This window comes from Marmota flaviventris, chromosome 7 (assembly GCF_047511675.1).
Source record: "Marmota flaviventris isolate mMarFla1 chromosome 7, mMarFla1.hap1, whole genome shotgun sequence".
Lineage (NCBI taxonomy): Eukaryota > Metazoa > Chordata > Mammalia > Rodentia > Sciuridae > Marmota > Marmota flaviventris.
This window is the reverse complement of record NC_092504.1, coordinates 19,402,633-19,419,053: the sequence shown is the minus strand read 5'-3', so window position 1 is coordinate 19,419,053 and position 16,421 is coordinate 19,402,633. Positions and strand designations below refer to the sequence as shown.

Below are 16,421 nucleotides of genomic sequence, written 5' to 3'. Positions count from 1 at the left end.
ATTTGGTTTAAGACTTAAAAACATTTTACTGGCACTGTTACAAAAATAATAAAAGTCTCTGACCTGTTTTTTATTTCTATGCATTGTTTTAATTTTGTATTTTTTAATTAAGGTATAATTGTATTTATTTATGGTGTATAATATTTTAAAATATGTATGTGTTATGAAGTGGTTAAATCATATTAATTAACATAGCTGTCACCTCACCTACTTAACATTTTTTGTTGTGGTGATTATTCGTTGATAGTTGTTGTTTGTCCTAGCAACTAATATGTAATATTAAATGTTATTTATTCTAGGGTGCTCGGGTTGGTAGAATAGATGCTTTCGTTCAGAGCTTGGACAAAAATTTTATGGTCCCAGTAGGTGGCGCTATAATTGCTGGCTTTAATGATACCTTCATACAGGAAATCAGCAAGATGTATCCAGGTAAATAAGTTATTCTTCAGAAAAGGTAACTAACAAGCAGAAACCCATTTGTATATATACTGCTGTAATAAATATTAATCTCTAAAGCTTCCTCTATACCCTCTTTAATGTTTTGTCCATTCTTATTTTAGGAAGAGCTTCAGCTTCACCTTCTTTAGATGTCCTTATTACTTTGTTATCACTTGGATCAAATGGCTATAAGAGGCTGTTAAAAGAAAGAAAGGTGAGCTTTCCCTTTAGGTGAACTGGAGGGAAAAGGATGACTAGAATAAAATAGGGCACCAAAATTGAACAACTTCTGTTGTACATCCATCATAAAAATGTTGGAGAATCTGTGATTGATGTGTGTGTGTGTGTGTGTGTGTGTGTGTGTGTGAACTATTCACTAGAACAGTGTTCCAAACCATTGGTGTTTTTGCCTATTGGTTCATTCCATTGGGAGTTTAGATATATGATATGGGAATATACTCTTATCTAGATCCACTGTAGGTGGTTTTCAATTAGCCATGTCATCTGGTCTATCCTGATAGTCTGAGGAATATTAGACAAGTGGTTTTACTTTTATTATTTATTTATTTTAGAAAAACTTTACAAGGGGGATCTTATTTAGTAAAATGAATTTTATTTATCACTTAAAGATAGAGGTTATTAAAGGAAAAATAGGAAAGTCTTCTTTTTAGAAGACAGTTTAGGTTATAGATGTTAATCTCAGGAGGAAGAACCAGGTCAGAAGTTGGCCAGCTTCTCATACTAAAATAATAAATTTCTCTCTTGCCATTTTTGGAATGCTGAACTCATTGGACTATGTCAGCTGTGAGAAGAAAAGTGACACTTATGTTTAAAAACTGGGCTTTGTCTTCAGTACCAAAAACTAGCTTTATTTAGGACAACTCCAGAACCAGACAGTGTTGGCAGAGCAGGTCAGATTAAGGTGTTCTGTTCACCTTCCATTTGGGAGAGCTTAAAGGTCCTGGTACAGGTTTTGAGTATATTTAACTTTCTAGCACTTATTAGCTATTGTAGTCCCTTAGATTTATATTAATACTTTACATAATTTAAAACATTTATATACATGTCTGTAATCTCCAACGTCTTCTAACAGTATTATGATGAATTAATAACAGAAGTTTAAAAATTTTATGCCCTGTTTTACTTTAGTCATCTTTTTCCCACTCATTCAGTCCATGGGCAAGTTGTTTACTTTTTATTGTGAGGACATTTCTTAAGGTATATCTTGAAAGAGGAAAAGATACTCAGGAGTCATTAGGAAAATGCAGATTGAACAGTAAGATACTACTACACAGCTAATGTAAAATAAACCTGACAGTACAAATGCTGACAAAGATCATGAGCAAATACATCTCTTAGACATTGCTGGTAAGAATGAAAAGTAATACAGCAACTCAGAAGAAACTCTGGCATTTCTTACAAAGTGAAACATAAACTTAGCATATAATCCAGCCGTCTTCTACATATTTCTCTCAAGAGAAATGGAACCTGTTTTCAGATTTGGCTATTTCTGACCAGAATCACTATAAACACATTCATGTATAGACTTTTGTATAGCTATTCTGTTTGTAATTGCCCAAACCTGAAACAACTGAAATATCATCTGATCAGTAGATAAACAAACTGGTATATCCATACTGAGCAATAAAAAGGAATGAACTACTGATAATGCAACAAAATTATGACTCTGAAAACCATTATGATAAAAGAAAGAAGCCATACTCAAAATACTGCATTTTGTATGGTTTCTTTATATTCTGTCCTGGAAAAGGTAAGAAAATATAGGGACAGAAAAAAGATCTGTGGTTACCAAAGGTTAGGGATTAAGGAGGGGATTTTTTGGCGTGATGAAATGTCTTGTATCTTGAGAGTGAGTTTCATGGCTCTGTGTATTTGTTAAAATTCATAGAAATGGACACCTGAAATTTTACTTTATTTAAATTATACTTCAATAAATTTGACCAAATTTTTATACAGTAAGAATAAAACTGTGGTTTTAATAACTACAAAAAGGAACATCATAGTCATAGATTGTTGTAGCCAAGAGAAAAGCTCAGATCTTTCAAGGAAATTTCTCCATACATCAGATGACAACTCTTGTTTATGTATGTGTTACACTTATTGGTTTGTCTGAGAGTTTGGTTGTTTCAGATGCCAAGGGTTTTAGCTATCATATAAATTAGTTGTTTAACCTTGGAAAAGTTACTTGAACTTCTAGGTTTTGTTTCCTTATTTATAAAAGAAATATCGATATATCAGGCCACTTTTATTTCTAAAATAATTTAGAATGTTTATTAAAATATAAAGATACTAAGGAGTCATTAGGAAAATGCTTTGGACATTATAATCATGGGAGATGGTCTAATTAAGTCAGTCAGTATAAGGCACATTGGTAATTTAGAAATTAGACATTTTCTAAGTTTGAAATTTTTCTTTTTAAGATGATGGAGCCTCATATTCATTTCCATCCATCTCAGGCCTCCTTGCCCCAGTGACAAGCCCACTTATAGCATGGTCTAAAGTATGGACAAATGTTTCTGTGAAATGTTTCTTGAAATTTTGTCAGTGAAGTTGAGTGTGGGGTGTTTCATTGAGTAAATACTTAATTCACTGACCAAGAGAGCCTGCTCTTTTGGAGCACATGTTGCACATGGGGTGATTAGCAATGAGCAAACAACATAAAAGCACAAACTCTAAGGTTTACTTGAAGGTGAATAGTGCTGTAGAAATAAAACAGAGCTCTGGTGACTCTGACATTAAAAGATCTGGGAAGAGAAAAGGGAACAGCAGAGGGGATTGAGAAGGAGCTGTCAGTTGATTAGTAAAACCACCTAAGAGCATGGAGTTCTAGAAGCCAAGTGAAGGGAGGATTTCCAGGAGGAAACTAATACCATGGATCCAGTCAGTTAGGGTGAGATTAAGATTTGACCATTTGTTAGAAAAGTTTCTCGTAACATCCTTCTTAGTGTAACTTGGTGCAGGGTTATATTATCTCTGTGAATATCTATATGTGCACATACATTATGGGCATATGAAATACTGACACCTAGTACTGAGCATTTACTATGTGGCAAGCACTCTTCTAAGTGCATTTTCACGTCTTCATTTAATCCTTACAATATCTCTGTGAGGTAAGTTTTATTATCACCCTCATTTTCTCAGGAAATGGGACAGAGAAGTACCATGAGTGAGATAAATTGTGAAATTAGATTTAATCTAGGCAGTTGGGCCTCTTATTCTCCATATTAACCTTTAGACTCTACTACCTTTTTGCATAGTCTAGCCTGCTAGCTGGTAGCTGTGTAGCTACATATAGCTATGACTCTGAAGAGTTAGGTCTACTAAAATCTAAAGGAGGCAAAAACAATGAATAAATTTAGCTATTCCAGCCAAAATAAAGTACAGTTATATTTTAGAGGGAATATATGTTATTTGCGCATGTAGAATTGCTATGCTTGGGCAGCAGCTCCCACTGATGCAGGTAGTCTTGGTGGATCAGTCACAGTGTTCCTTCCTTCTCTTTCATAGCTGTGGGCATGTGATGCGGCTAGCTTGGTTCATCAGTAGGTATGTGGAAGATGAGTCCTGCCAGTAAGTTTTATGGATCCTCCAGGGATAAAGGGCCTCTTGCTTTGCACATAGCAAGTTTTAAGGATGGTTTTATGGTTATCAGCTGCCATGATTTTGGCTGTGCCAAAAGAGATTTCTTGAGACTAGAGAACATGAGAGGGAAAAAGAGAAGTGAAGCATTTGAGACTGTGGATCCAGCCATACCTTCCTGTAGACAGTTGTTAGATGAACCAATAAGTTCCCTTTTCTGTTTTAAACTAGATTTCCAACACTGATATTTTGATTCTTCCTATATCCTCAACTCCTTGTGTCATTAAGCCATTTGTAATGATTTCAACATGTCACATCTTGTCCCTTTCTGCTGTTGTTACTCCCTCACTTACACCCTTACACTATCCTGGCAGGATGGCTACAATGGCCTGCTAACTCTTCTCCTGATCCTCAGTTGTGGCTGATTTGTCATGTTGACTTTAATTTGCAGTATGACTACATGTCATATTGTAGAGTGATACCAGATTAATATTCTAAAATATAGTTTTCTTCAAGTTACTCTGCTTTCAGTTTTCTGTTATTTGTAAGACAGAAGTCAGACTCCTTAGCCTGCCATCCTGACTGTTTATAATTTGATCCCACATTTCTTTAGCAGTATTGGCCCTGCTTATGCATTTATTAATTCAAACATTTATGCATAGACCCTAAGGTTAAACTCACAGACAAAACTGAAACAGTTTATACTCTCATGGAAATTATAGTTTAGGGGAAGTCTGGATATTAAATGAACAATTATAGATCTGATGAGAATTTTGAAAGGAAAAGCAGCATATATGAGAACATCCATTGCAAAGCAACTCTGGAAGACCTCTCCGAAGAGGTGATATCTATTCTGCAAAAGTGCAATTTGTGCTGGGTGTGGTGGCACACACTGGTAATCCAGTGGCTCAGGAGGCTCAGGCAGGAGGATTGCAAGTTCAAAGCCAGCTTCAGCAATTTAGTGAGACTGTGTCTCAAAACAGCTGGGGATGTGGCTCAGTGGTTAAACGTCCCTGGTACCAAAAAAAAAAAAAAAAAAATCAGTTTGTACATTTATTTATTAATATTCATGTTGTGTTCGTAAGCTAGCATTGTTGGCCAGCACAACTGTAGAACTTGAAAGGGTATTTTAAACTGTGACTAGAAAGCAAAGTATTGTGCACCCACCAGAGGGTTGATGTTTTGGATCACTTTGTAAATATTAGTTTTCTTTTAGGGTAGATTCAGATTCAGTAGGTCTGGAGTAGGGCTCAGACAGCTGCATTTTAAACAGATTTCCCTCCTGTGATACACACCCAAATTATAAACCTGTTGTTTTAGGGCATACACAGGTCATTTGTATGTATAATAGAAACTTGGAAACACGCAGTGTCACAGCATTTTAATACTTATATAGATAATAGTTTATGGCATTTTAGATAGACCACTTAATTATCCTAAATATCAAAGCTTGAAAATGTAACTTGTTATCTGTTTTATCTTCTACAGTATTTTTTCTTAGTTACTTTTTGTTTTATATTGATTATTTGGCAAATTTTGCTAAGATCCATTTTCAAACGAAATAAGTGGAATATATTTTTCCTGATAAGAACATTTTACAGTTTTAATCATTTTTAAAATACACTTTATCATATAGATAGCTTTAAAAATCTTTAAAAATCCTTAAAATGACTTTTACATGCTGTCATTTTAAAATGCTAAATATGCATGCTGTTTAGTATTTCTTGCTTTTGTTCTTGAATTTAAATTGTGAATAATAATAGTATGAAATATTTGTGTAATATATATAAACCTTGAGTAATTTTGTATTAAAATTATTTAATTAGCACATTAAAGTGATAGTTTGAGTGCACACGTCTAAAAATCTGCCATTATCTGAAATGAAATGCCTAACTTGGTTACTCATCAAGCAATCCAGGTGATCTGGTAGACTAGTGCCACCATGGAGTTTGCCATTTGTCCCTCTGTTCTTAGTATCCTTTATGTGATATATAGTAGATGCTCATCAGATGCTTAATAACAAGTAGATGCTTGTTAAGTGAACTGGCAAAGAGTTTTTGGGACACCTGAGTGGAATATTTCTTAGTTGTCCCTTGTTTTACATAGAGGAAGTATTTCATTGCTTATATGGACCTAGGTAAATTGCTTGAAAGAAATGAGTTAAATGGTGTTTAACAGGCATTGTACCTCTGGGCATAGTATCTCCTGCCTACTTTTCTCATTTCAGGATTTTAGAATTGTTGATGTGTTAGGGATGTTCTGTCACCTTCTTGAAACCGTAAGAATTTCTTTTATGTCTTGGTTCTTTTGTCTTTTCATATTTAGGGTTTGACTTTTAAACATTCAGCTATTCAGTGGTACCCAGTGTGTGTACAGTTTGCTTAGCATGAGTGAAAATGCTCTTGCTTTGAGAAGGACCTGCAAGAATATGTAGCTCAGCTACTGAGGGACCCAGCAGGCATCGCAGTTCAGCTTTTCGTGGACTTTCTTCTTTGTTATCGTTGAGTAAACACTATGGGAGGGATTTCATGTTCAAGTGGTATTCATGGATTGGATGGCTTCATCTCAGATGTCAAGAGGTAACCTCTTTGTAACACTCAGAGCTTTGTTCTTTTCCTTTTATCTAGATACAGGTAGTAGAGTAGAATAAATAGGGACAGGACAAGAACATCACTGTCACTCCTGTGTGTTAGCACATATCTAGAGGAGATCTGCCAGGTAATGTTAGGGTTGTGGGTTTGGTGCTGGGGATTGAACCCATGTTCTCATGCCTCTTAACCATGTGCTCTACCACTGAGCATCATCGCAGCCCCAGTTTTTGTTTTTATCCTGAAAGCTCTTGAGACTAAGGTAAAAGTAGGTGGGCAGAGAACTGAGGTTTGTATGAATGTCTGCTGTATGTCAGCAACTGTGCTAGGTTGATTATATTCGTTATTTCCACCACAATTTATTGAGGTAAGACTATCCCCATTTTATACATGAAATTGTGGCTAGAGGGGTTCAGCACTTGCCCAGGGACTGAGCACAGAGCTGAGTACCAGACCTGCTGTGGAGACCAAGGTCTGGTGATGCACCAGCCCTCGCGCTTGCTTTCTCAATACTGTCTTCTCCCAATTGCAGTCACCTGTTCAGTGCCCAGGGAGTGATCGATCACTCCAAGCAAGGTATTGAGCCATAAGATGATGATTGATCTTGTGACCTTCCTACTCTGTCTAGTGGAGGTATAAAAAAGCCTCAAAGCCTCTCTAATGTAATAATTGGTTTTATTTAAACTTCTATGTGTAGAATTTATTTAGAACGGATTATCTATAAGAGTAGTTTTCTAAGTGTTAAAATACTTGTTTGAGAACTGTTGTTATAAATAAAACTTAGCTCTTTAACAACTTCATTCAGTAGGTAGGTCTTTCTGTTGAAAAATGTGGATGTCCTCCATAAACCATAATTGCATATATGTAGCATAAATATTGTTTCTTTATTGGATTTGTTGCAGAAATAAAACCTCTTTGTGTATAAATGGACTTGGTTTTGAACTGTGAAAATTTAATCGTGATAGTTTATTGGTTCAGCTCTGGAGAAGCTGAGGCAAAGCTATTTTGCTCCAGCCAGAGCTATTTATATACCATCACCGTGAGCTCCTTTTTATATTATTGGTGTTATGCCTACTAAAAAAAGGAGTGTTAAAGGAAAACTTCGCATTTCTTTTTATTCTGTGCCCTTATTCACCACAATGATATTTTTAGAGGTTATTTCATCTAGCTATCTCTCTTCAGGAAAGGCTTTATCTTTTTCACAGTAGAGACAGACAAGAACTCAGCTTGAAGCCATTTCTTCTCAAGCTTTCCTTTTTGAAGGGTGAAAGGATCAGAGAAAGTGGGACTTTGTGTGCGAATTGAGCCTCTTTGCCCTTAGGCCCTTCCTGAGCAGCACATCTGCTTCATTGAGGGGAGAGATGACCAGGAGTTTTAATGGAAAAGACAACTTTAAGGAAAGAGGTTAAAATTTAAGAGACTGTTTCTTTTGAGTTTTTCTATGCAAAAAGAAAGATCTGGCTTAGAAGTTTATCCTCACTTTGTTTTGCTTCCAGAGAAAACCATTATTCTGCTTAGCTTTCCTTTTATAAAAGTGCTTTGCTGAACAGGGCAGGCAGGTAATCATTTATTGTTGCAAACATCTGCTGAATTGGCCAAGTACAGAAGAATGACAGCTGAATGGCTGCTTCAGAGGCTAGAATTTGTGAGCTGAAGCTTGGAGGACAAACTAAGTTCTAAGGGAGCACCAGATACAACCTCAGTGTCCTGTAACAGAGCAAAATTTGGAAACATGAGTAAATTTGCAGCTCTAAAAGTAGTACAGTTAAATATCCAAAAGTGTCAGATTTCAGGCCTGGATATGAAGCCTCAACCATTTGAGCAGTGTTTTTGCCTCAGAGGCAAGCCCTTGCGGATCCTTGGCACTGGCCAGCCATGGACAACAGTACATCATATTTAGTACTGTTTGCCTCAAATGTGGACATCAGTGTGTGTGAAAATGTACCTGCAGTGTCTTCCATCCATGTGTTCAGGTCATCAACGAGATGTTAGACTACACGTCAAGTTTCTGTTTTGATTTATTATCCGTTCTAGAAGATAATGAAATAATATCTGAAGTACCATTTTTATTTTATCCTAGAATATGAAACAGTATGTTTCAAAAGACATCATCACTTGAGACCCTTTCCTTTAATATTTAGCTGTTATGCACATCTTTGGATTATGGGGAGGGATAGTCTGGATGTCGGGTTTCATGACTGCAAATCAGCTTGCAAAAGGCCATATGAAAGATAATGCTTAATATAATTCAACTTATTTTCCATTAACATCTTGAACTATGGTGTAAGTTTTGTATTTTTATTCTAGAAATATAGCTGACATTAGCATTTAGGCATACAGTTCAGTTTATCTCTAGTGAAAGTCTTTTAAAATTGTTATATACAGCACAAAGGACATAGAAAATCAATAATATTTCATTTCTTTTAAGTAAGATCCTTCTATATACATTTGCTTGGGTTGCTTATAAATTTCTTCCTTTATAGAAGTATTTTGTAATAAATGTCAGTTATGGATTTAATCGTAGCAAAAAATAGTGCAGGTTCTGTAGTACCTTTAATATATCAGGTAAAAAACTGCTTAGCTAAGTATTAGTGTAGTAGAATAGTACAATTTCCTAAAAGATATTTTTTACATGTAGTGATATTAATAGGAGAGCATTTAGGACCTTAGTACATGGAATATTGTAGAATTCAATGCATTGTACCTTTAAAATATTTAAAGCTTCTTTGTTTATTGGTTTGCCGATCATAACCCTTTACACAGTGTAGAGATACTATAAATATTTTCTGTTGAATGTAAACTTGATTTGAAAATGCTCTTCTTTTTAAATCTAATTACTCTCATACTAGTATGATTTGGTTACCTCAATGTTATCTTTGTAGTCTAAAGAATTGTAATATTAGTTATAGTTAAAATTGAATTTTGGCAGTATTATCAATTGATGGAACTGGCTAAAATTAATTTATTAGAGTATTAGAAATTGAACATTGGGCAAATTCAGTTTTTTAATAGTCATGTATGCATCAGTAAGTTTAAAAGCACACTCTAGGGGGTTACTAAGGAAACAGTTCCTATTTTTTTCAGAAATAGCTAATTCAATACAAACTAAGTACTCATTAACTTCCTCTTAATTTACAAATGTGACCACATTGGTGTTTAATGTGGTAACCTAGCCAGATAGAATGATATTTTAAATTGGTCTTTACCACTAAAATATATAAACTGGAGAAAACTTTGCTTCATTCATAAATGCTTAAGGATAAATGAAAGGCGGAGGTGGTTTTGGTGTTGGAAGGGACACACACAGTGGTCTGAAAAGGGTATTTCCCAGCTGTCAGATTTGTTTCTGCTTAAGAGAGATTGATGAATTTGAGAGTAAGGGAGAATTAGATGCAGATTAAGACTTCAGTGAATAATAATAGATGAATAAGATCAGCATTTAATAGCTAAATGAAAACATGTGACAGTGTTAAAAAAAATATACAGAGCACTTAAATTAGTGACCTAGGTACTTTATAGTAATTGAAAATATATAAGTGAAACCCAGGAATTCTACCTTTTGTTAAGACTCACATGGTACTGAAAAATTATGAATTGTTCCAATTGCTTTAAAAACTGTTGACATATTGTTTCCATTTAAATATTTTATATTTCACCTTCTGAAGGAGTTTGGAATATTGGTGTAAGATGGAACCAAGAAATCTTTATCTAAGAAGAGATGCCTATAACATTTTTTTCCCATTTCTGAAAATAATATTTGCCTCCTTAAATATTTCTCTATATTTTTCTTAATGGCAAAAGAGAAAGTCTTATCACATGTAATAGTAATAATTACTGATAGCTTCATTAAGTGTGGCAGTTGTATATGTTAACCTGTTTTAGAATTAATCTTTATAAAGTATCCTAAAATTTAAGAATGATTTTTGTCTTAATGTATTTTAGGTGAGAATATAAAATGTACACTCTTGACAAGGGTAAAATGTTTGTGGTCATAAATAGACTAATAATTGGAAGGAATTTTCCTGTTCTTTTAATTTTTACCTAATAAAAGATGGAGTTAGTCATCCAGGTGCTTTAGACATGAAAAAGGCCTTTTGGGGCCCAGCTAGAGTATCTAACTCTTAGATAAGAGTTCAAACAGAAGAAGTTCTTATGGCCTTTGAGGTTGCAGAGGTGTGATTTCCTGCTGTCTCTACTTGGGTACTCTGTTGGCTTTGGCTGTTTGGTATATCTTTCAAGTTTATATGATTTAACTGTGGATGGAGGACCAATGCAAATGGGTTGATTCACCTGCAGATATACTTGGGCAGGTTTTCATTTGAACACCCATCCCAAGGCCATATGAAGAAAGCAGAGTAAAATTTTGGTTCAAATAATTGCCAACTTAAAATTTATTTTTAAGTATTTGTCCCACTTTATATGGGACATTTTACACTAACAAGACAGACATTTTTATTATATTTTCAGCTATAGGATATCAGTTTACTTTGGACTAGGACAATTTTTAACTTTATGTGATTTAAAGGAAATACTTTTAAGGCTGAGGATATAGTTCAGTGGTAGAACACTTGCCTAGTGTGTCTGAGGCCTTGGGTTCAATCCCTAGCACCACAAAAACAACAAACAAAAAAACAACCCACCACCAACACCACCATGGTAACCTCACTTCACTTACCTCTTAACTTGCATACTACAGCCTGGCATATTTCACTTGGTATTGGGGAAATGGTGGAAAAAGCTCGTACTTCCAAGGAGTTTTTCCATTCTGATAGGTAGTAATAGGCAATATTCAAATAAGCAAATAAATGAGATAATTTTAGATTGTAGTAAGTATAGTGAAGAAAACAAAATAGATAATAGTATTAGAGGGAGATTGGGAATTGAGGGTGGGGAAAGTCGAGCTATTTTAATAAAGAAGTAACAAAGGAAGGTCTCCTTAGGATGTGACAAAAGGTTTTGGGCCACTTAAGGAGTTATCTGGGAAATGTGGGGGAAGCAAATAATAAAGGTCAGACAGGAAAGGGTTGCAAAGGAGGATGGTGGACAGTGGAGTGGGGGATGACAGTCACTGGGTTGGTTATGTTGCTGGGTTACATCATGTGGGGCCTTGGAGTTGAGAGTGGTGTTTTTATGATTACAGGAGAAAGTCATGAGAGGAGTGGTGGGAACTAGTTTATGCATTTGAAAGCCACTCTGGCTGTGTATAGAGAAGATTGTGGGGGGCAGAGGAGTAAGCAGAGAAACCACATGGACTCTTCTGCCATGTCAAGGGGTGGAGTTGATTGGGTCCTAGACTAGAGTGGGTACCTCTGGAGGTTCTGAAGAGATGGATTTGGTATGGGCAGGAAGGGGGCTGGGATTTTTTTTTTTTTTTTTTTTTTTTTTGCCTTTACCTAAATCCTATGGTTTCTGATGGTTATGGCAGCTTTGAATCTCATTATATGTGGCAAAGGAGGGCACATAATGAAGTAATTTATAGCACACACTTCATACACTCAGATTTCGTATTAATACAACTAATGAGTTGCAATATTTATTCGATTTGTTTTAAATGTGACGTTTTGTTATTGCAGGAAATGTTTTCATATTTGTCCAGTCAACTAAAGAAGTTGTCAGAAGCCTACAGTGAAAGATTATTGCAGACACCTCACAATCCCATTTCATTAGGTAATTTTTTCCTTACAAAAAGAAAATCCCTACTTCTTATCCTTCCTTAGGAAGAAATCGGTCTTTACAGCAAAAGAACTCTTTTTGTCTACATGCTATTTTGAATTTATTGCAGTATTAATTCGTAAATTTAAAAAATTTAACCTTTAGAAATGCTTTAATTATTTCAAAAATAAAATCTATCCACTGAATCAGGATCAGTGAATCCTTTTTTTCACTATGATACTTATAGTGAATAAACATAAAGTAATAATTTAAGTCTTGCTTCTAACCAAAATACCTTGGTCACTAGTAATAACTCTAAATAATTAACACTTTCTCCAGGATTGGGGGTGAAGCTCAGTGGTGAAACACTTGTCTAGTATAACAGAATCCTTGAGTTTGATCCCCAGTACCACAGACTTAAATAAATAAGTAAAACTCTCTCCACTTAGCAATATCAACATATCAGAAATTAAAGTTTTTCTTATTATTTTAAAAATGTTATTACTTAAGAGAAATCTGTATTTAGCTTACATAGTGCGCGCGTGTGTGTGTTTGTATCTATCCATCCATCTATCTATTTTTTGTACCAGAGATTGAACCCAGAGGCACTTTACCACTAAGTCACATCCCTAGATCTTCTTTATTTAGAGACAGGGTCTCACTGTGTTGCTTGGGGTCTTGCTAAGTTACTGAGGCTGACTTTAAACTCGCAATCCTTCTCAGGCCTCAGCCCCCCGAGCTGCTAGGATTACAGGCTGTGCCGCCATGCCCAGCTTAATCTGTATAAAGAGAAAATGGTAATATAGAATTATGCATTTAACTAACAAACTTCATAATTACCCCTTTAATTGGTGAATATATATGTATATTTATATAGCATAGTAGTATGGAAAGTGAATCATTTGCAACTGCAGCCTTTTTAAGAATAGGCTTCTATGGAAAACCTTTGTGGGCACCAACGTAATATTATCCCAATCCCTTGCTGGTAGGCAGAAGCTGGTTTGGGATATCAGAATATCAATTCTGCTGTGTGCTAGCCTCTCATCAGTTTTTCCCCTATCTCTAAAATAGAGATAATTATCCCTCACATGCAAAATTGTTAAAATTGGTCGAGGTTATGTTTGTAAAGTATCTAGTAAGTCAGCCTTCAGGCATGTCCACAGTTTACCCCCATACTCTCAGAAGGATCATTTCCATAAGAAGTTGATCTTACAGTCTTAAATATGTACTAAACAATCTCCCATATTCTCATTTTACAAGTTATTAAAACTTGGATGAGTTTGAATAAACAACCATTACTAATCTTGTCATTGCATCATCTATTGAGTTGGAAAAACTCACTTTTGGGGAAGGCAATGTGGAAATTCTGTTCCTGGTTGTGACCATATTAATTCACATAAAACTGTGTTTGTATGATATTCAAACAAATCCCTTATTAAGTGCATTTTAAAGTGATGTGCCACTTGACAGACACTGAATAAGAAGTATCTTTTTTTTTGGTGCTAGTAAACCAGAGCTTACAGGGATATTTTTTTTCTTTTTCAGCTGTGACACTTAAGACACTAGATGAACACCAGGATAGAGCTGTCACTCAGCTTGGCTCAATGCTTTTTACCAGACAGGTTTCTGGAGCCAGGTAAGAGTAATTTTAAAAGATACTTAGGATATTTAATGGCTTTCCAAGTTAAGTCTAATAAAATACTTTTCTTCTACAGTAGCCCCCCCCCTCCTAAATATATGCTAAACTATGCCTGAGAATTCATTGTGTACTCAAAGAATGATGAGATAGAGAATCTGTAAGAAGAGTAGTTGCACCTGAAGACTTTCTAGACTTGAAATAGTCCCAGAAAGATATGAATCTTGTTTAATAGTATATAGAAACAGTTTCATTCTTCTCTCTACAGTTTTTTGCCTATTTCCTTTGTTAGATGATTTTTCATTGATATCATATATGATATTAGAAATAAGTCATTACTAAGTTCAAGTGAAATTTTGCTAAAGAAATGGCTGTTTCCTAAACTAAAAAGGGTTATGGAATTCTTGCCTAAGTACTGCCTTGGAAACATGTACTTTTTTCCTCTAATATATACTTAGCATGAAAATGAATCTCATTTAGCATGATAAATTTGTTGAAGTCAGAGAAAAATGTCTTGAAAATAAGTATCTTGCTCTAAATGCTTTTCTTCACATACTTCTGTTAAAGAATTTCACTCTACCAGAGGGTAGAAATTTCACATCAAAGGACAGCTTTTTTGAAAGAAGAAAATCTTAGATTAATTTAGCTTATACTTTGATAAACTCTTATCTGTATGCAATACAGTTTTGACAAATGCTTTTTCCAAAATGTTTTTCTTGACCTGACTTTCAGTATTGCTGGTATTTGTCTTTATATTTAGGTTGATCTTAATTTATTGACTTCTTAAAAAAAAAAAAAGGTAAAAGATTAGAAATCTGCTTTTATCTTCGTATGCCTGTGAAGTCAAGCTTAGTAAATGCATGGGCCAGAGCTCAGTATTGCAGTTTGCTGATCTGCACCCCATTGTAAGTGGTTACATCATTTCTTCTGGCTCATTGCTGTAAAGCTTTGTATTGCATAGCACTGATCAGATAGTTAGAATTTTAGTTTGTTGATTTTTTGAGGGGACACACTACAGTTAAAGTGGTTTGACGTAAAGTGTCTATGTATGAATTCAGATTCCAGATTTGGCACAAAAACAATTTGCTTTCTTTTTCTACTTTGAAGATGTAAAAATGTTTGAGATTCCTAGAGCTTGTTGTTCTTTTATAGATGATAAATAAATAGTAATCATCAGGCAGGACTTTTTAATGTAAAATAGCAGTGTATTATATAATTTCATTTTAAGGCTGACAATCCATTTGCATAGGCCATGATTTATTGCTGTTTTTAAGCCTCTTAATAGATGAACGGCTTAGTAAGACAAATATCTTGTTCATGGGTGACATTCTGTTAACATCACCAGACATTAAATTGATAAATCTTTTCCCTTTCAGGGTTGTGCCTCTTGGGTCTGTGCAAACTGTGAGTGGCTACACTTTCAGTGGCTTTATGTCCCATACAGATAATTACCCTTGTGCTTACCTCAATGCTGCAGCAGCCATCGGAATGAAGATACAGGATGTGGACTTGTTCATAAAAAGACTTGACAGATGTTTAAAGACACTAAGGAAAGAAGGAAAGAAGGACAGCGATGTATCTGTAGTTGACAATTATGACAAAACTAAAGATGTGGATATTGAAGAAATGGCTTTAAAACTAGATAATGTACTTCTTGATACGTATCAGGATACTTCTTCATGATGTGTGAGATGTTTCTTTTTGATAATTTGAAAGAAATGGTATGGCTACAGTACATAAAGGCAGTTTAAAGAAAGGAACTGAAATTTTTGAATTGAGAATTTTATAGAGAATATTCAGTTGAGGACTAGACTGTGGTCTGAGTTAGCTCTTGATGGTTGCTGTTTTTTATTTTTAGACTGCCTCAATCTTTTTGATTCTTGACAGGTTAAAATATGCAATTAGCATTTTTCTAATTGTTAGAATATTTGTCAATTAAGCATCATGGTTCAGATAATTCATAGAAATATAATCACTGTAAAATCACCTCTAATTCTCTTTGAAACGTAGAGTGCTTCTTCCTAACCATTCTCCAGTATTCACAAATCACTTATATTTCTGATCATACAGAATCTCTAATGCTGCTGTTATTGAACCTTCCCTCAGGTGTCACAGCGTGCCTGTAAGAGACCTTATCAAAGGAGCAGAGGCAAGACGTAAACTTCTATTTAGATGCCAGAGCAGCGGTTCTCAACTGGGGATGATTTGCTTATATCTAAGCAATGTTTAGGGACATTTTTGGTTGTTGCAGCTGGTGGGATATTATTGACATTTGGTGGGAGAGGCCATGGGTGCTGCTCAGCATCCTGTAATGAATGCATCAATTCCTGGAACAGAATTAACCAGTCTAAGATGTCAGTGATGCTGAAGTTGAGACACAATACTCTGAAATCCATGAAATCCTCAAATGTAGAGGAGTTTTCCATAACAACCTTAGTTATGCAGTAGTTACAGTCATGTGCTGCATGACGACAGCAAGGGACTACATGTTAGATAGTAGTTCCATA

General features: G+C 35.1%; 1 protein-coding gene across 2 annotated transcripts in view; it reads left to right on the top strand.

The window, feature by feature from the left end:
- Positions 1-15,907, top strand: part of Sepsecs (Sep (O-phosphoserine) tRNA:Sec (selenocysteine) tRNA synthase) — a 33,282-nt gene extending 17,375 nt beyond the window's left edge. For both annotated transcript variants that reach the window (XM_071614195.1, XM_027945533.2), the window contains exons 7-11: positions 300-429; positions 561-652; positions 12,200-12,293; positions 13,824-13,914; positions 15,291-15,907. In XM_071614195.1, coding sequence (XP_071470296.1) covers positions 300-429; positions 561-652; positions 12,200-12,293; positions 13,824-13,914; positions 15,291-15,597 — 714 coding nt within the window. In that variant the 3' untranslated portion in view covers positions 15,598-15,907. The remainder of the gene's footprint in view (positions 1-299; positions 430-560; positions 653-12,199; positions 12,294-13,823; positions 13,915-15,290) is intronic.
- The last annotated feature ends 514 nt before the right edge of the window (positions 15,908-16,421 follow it).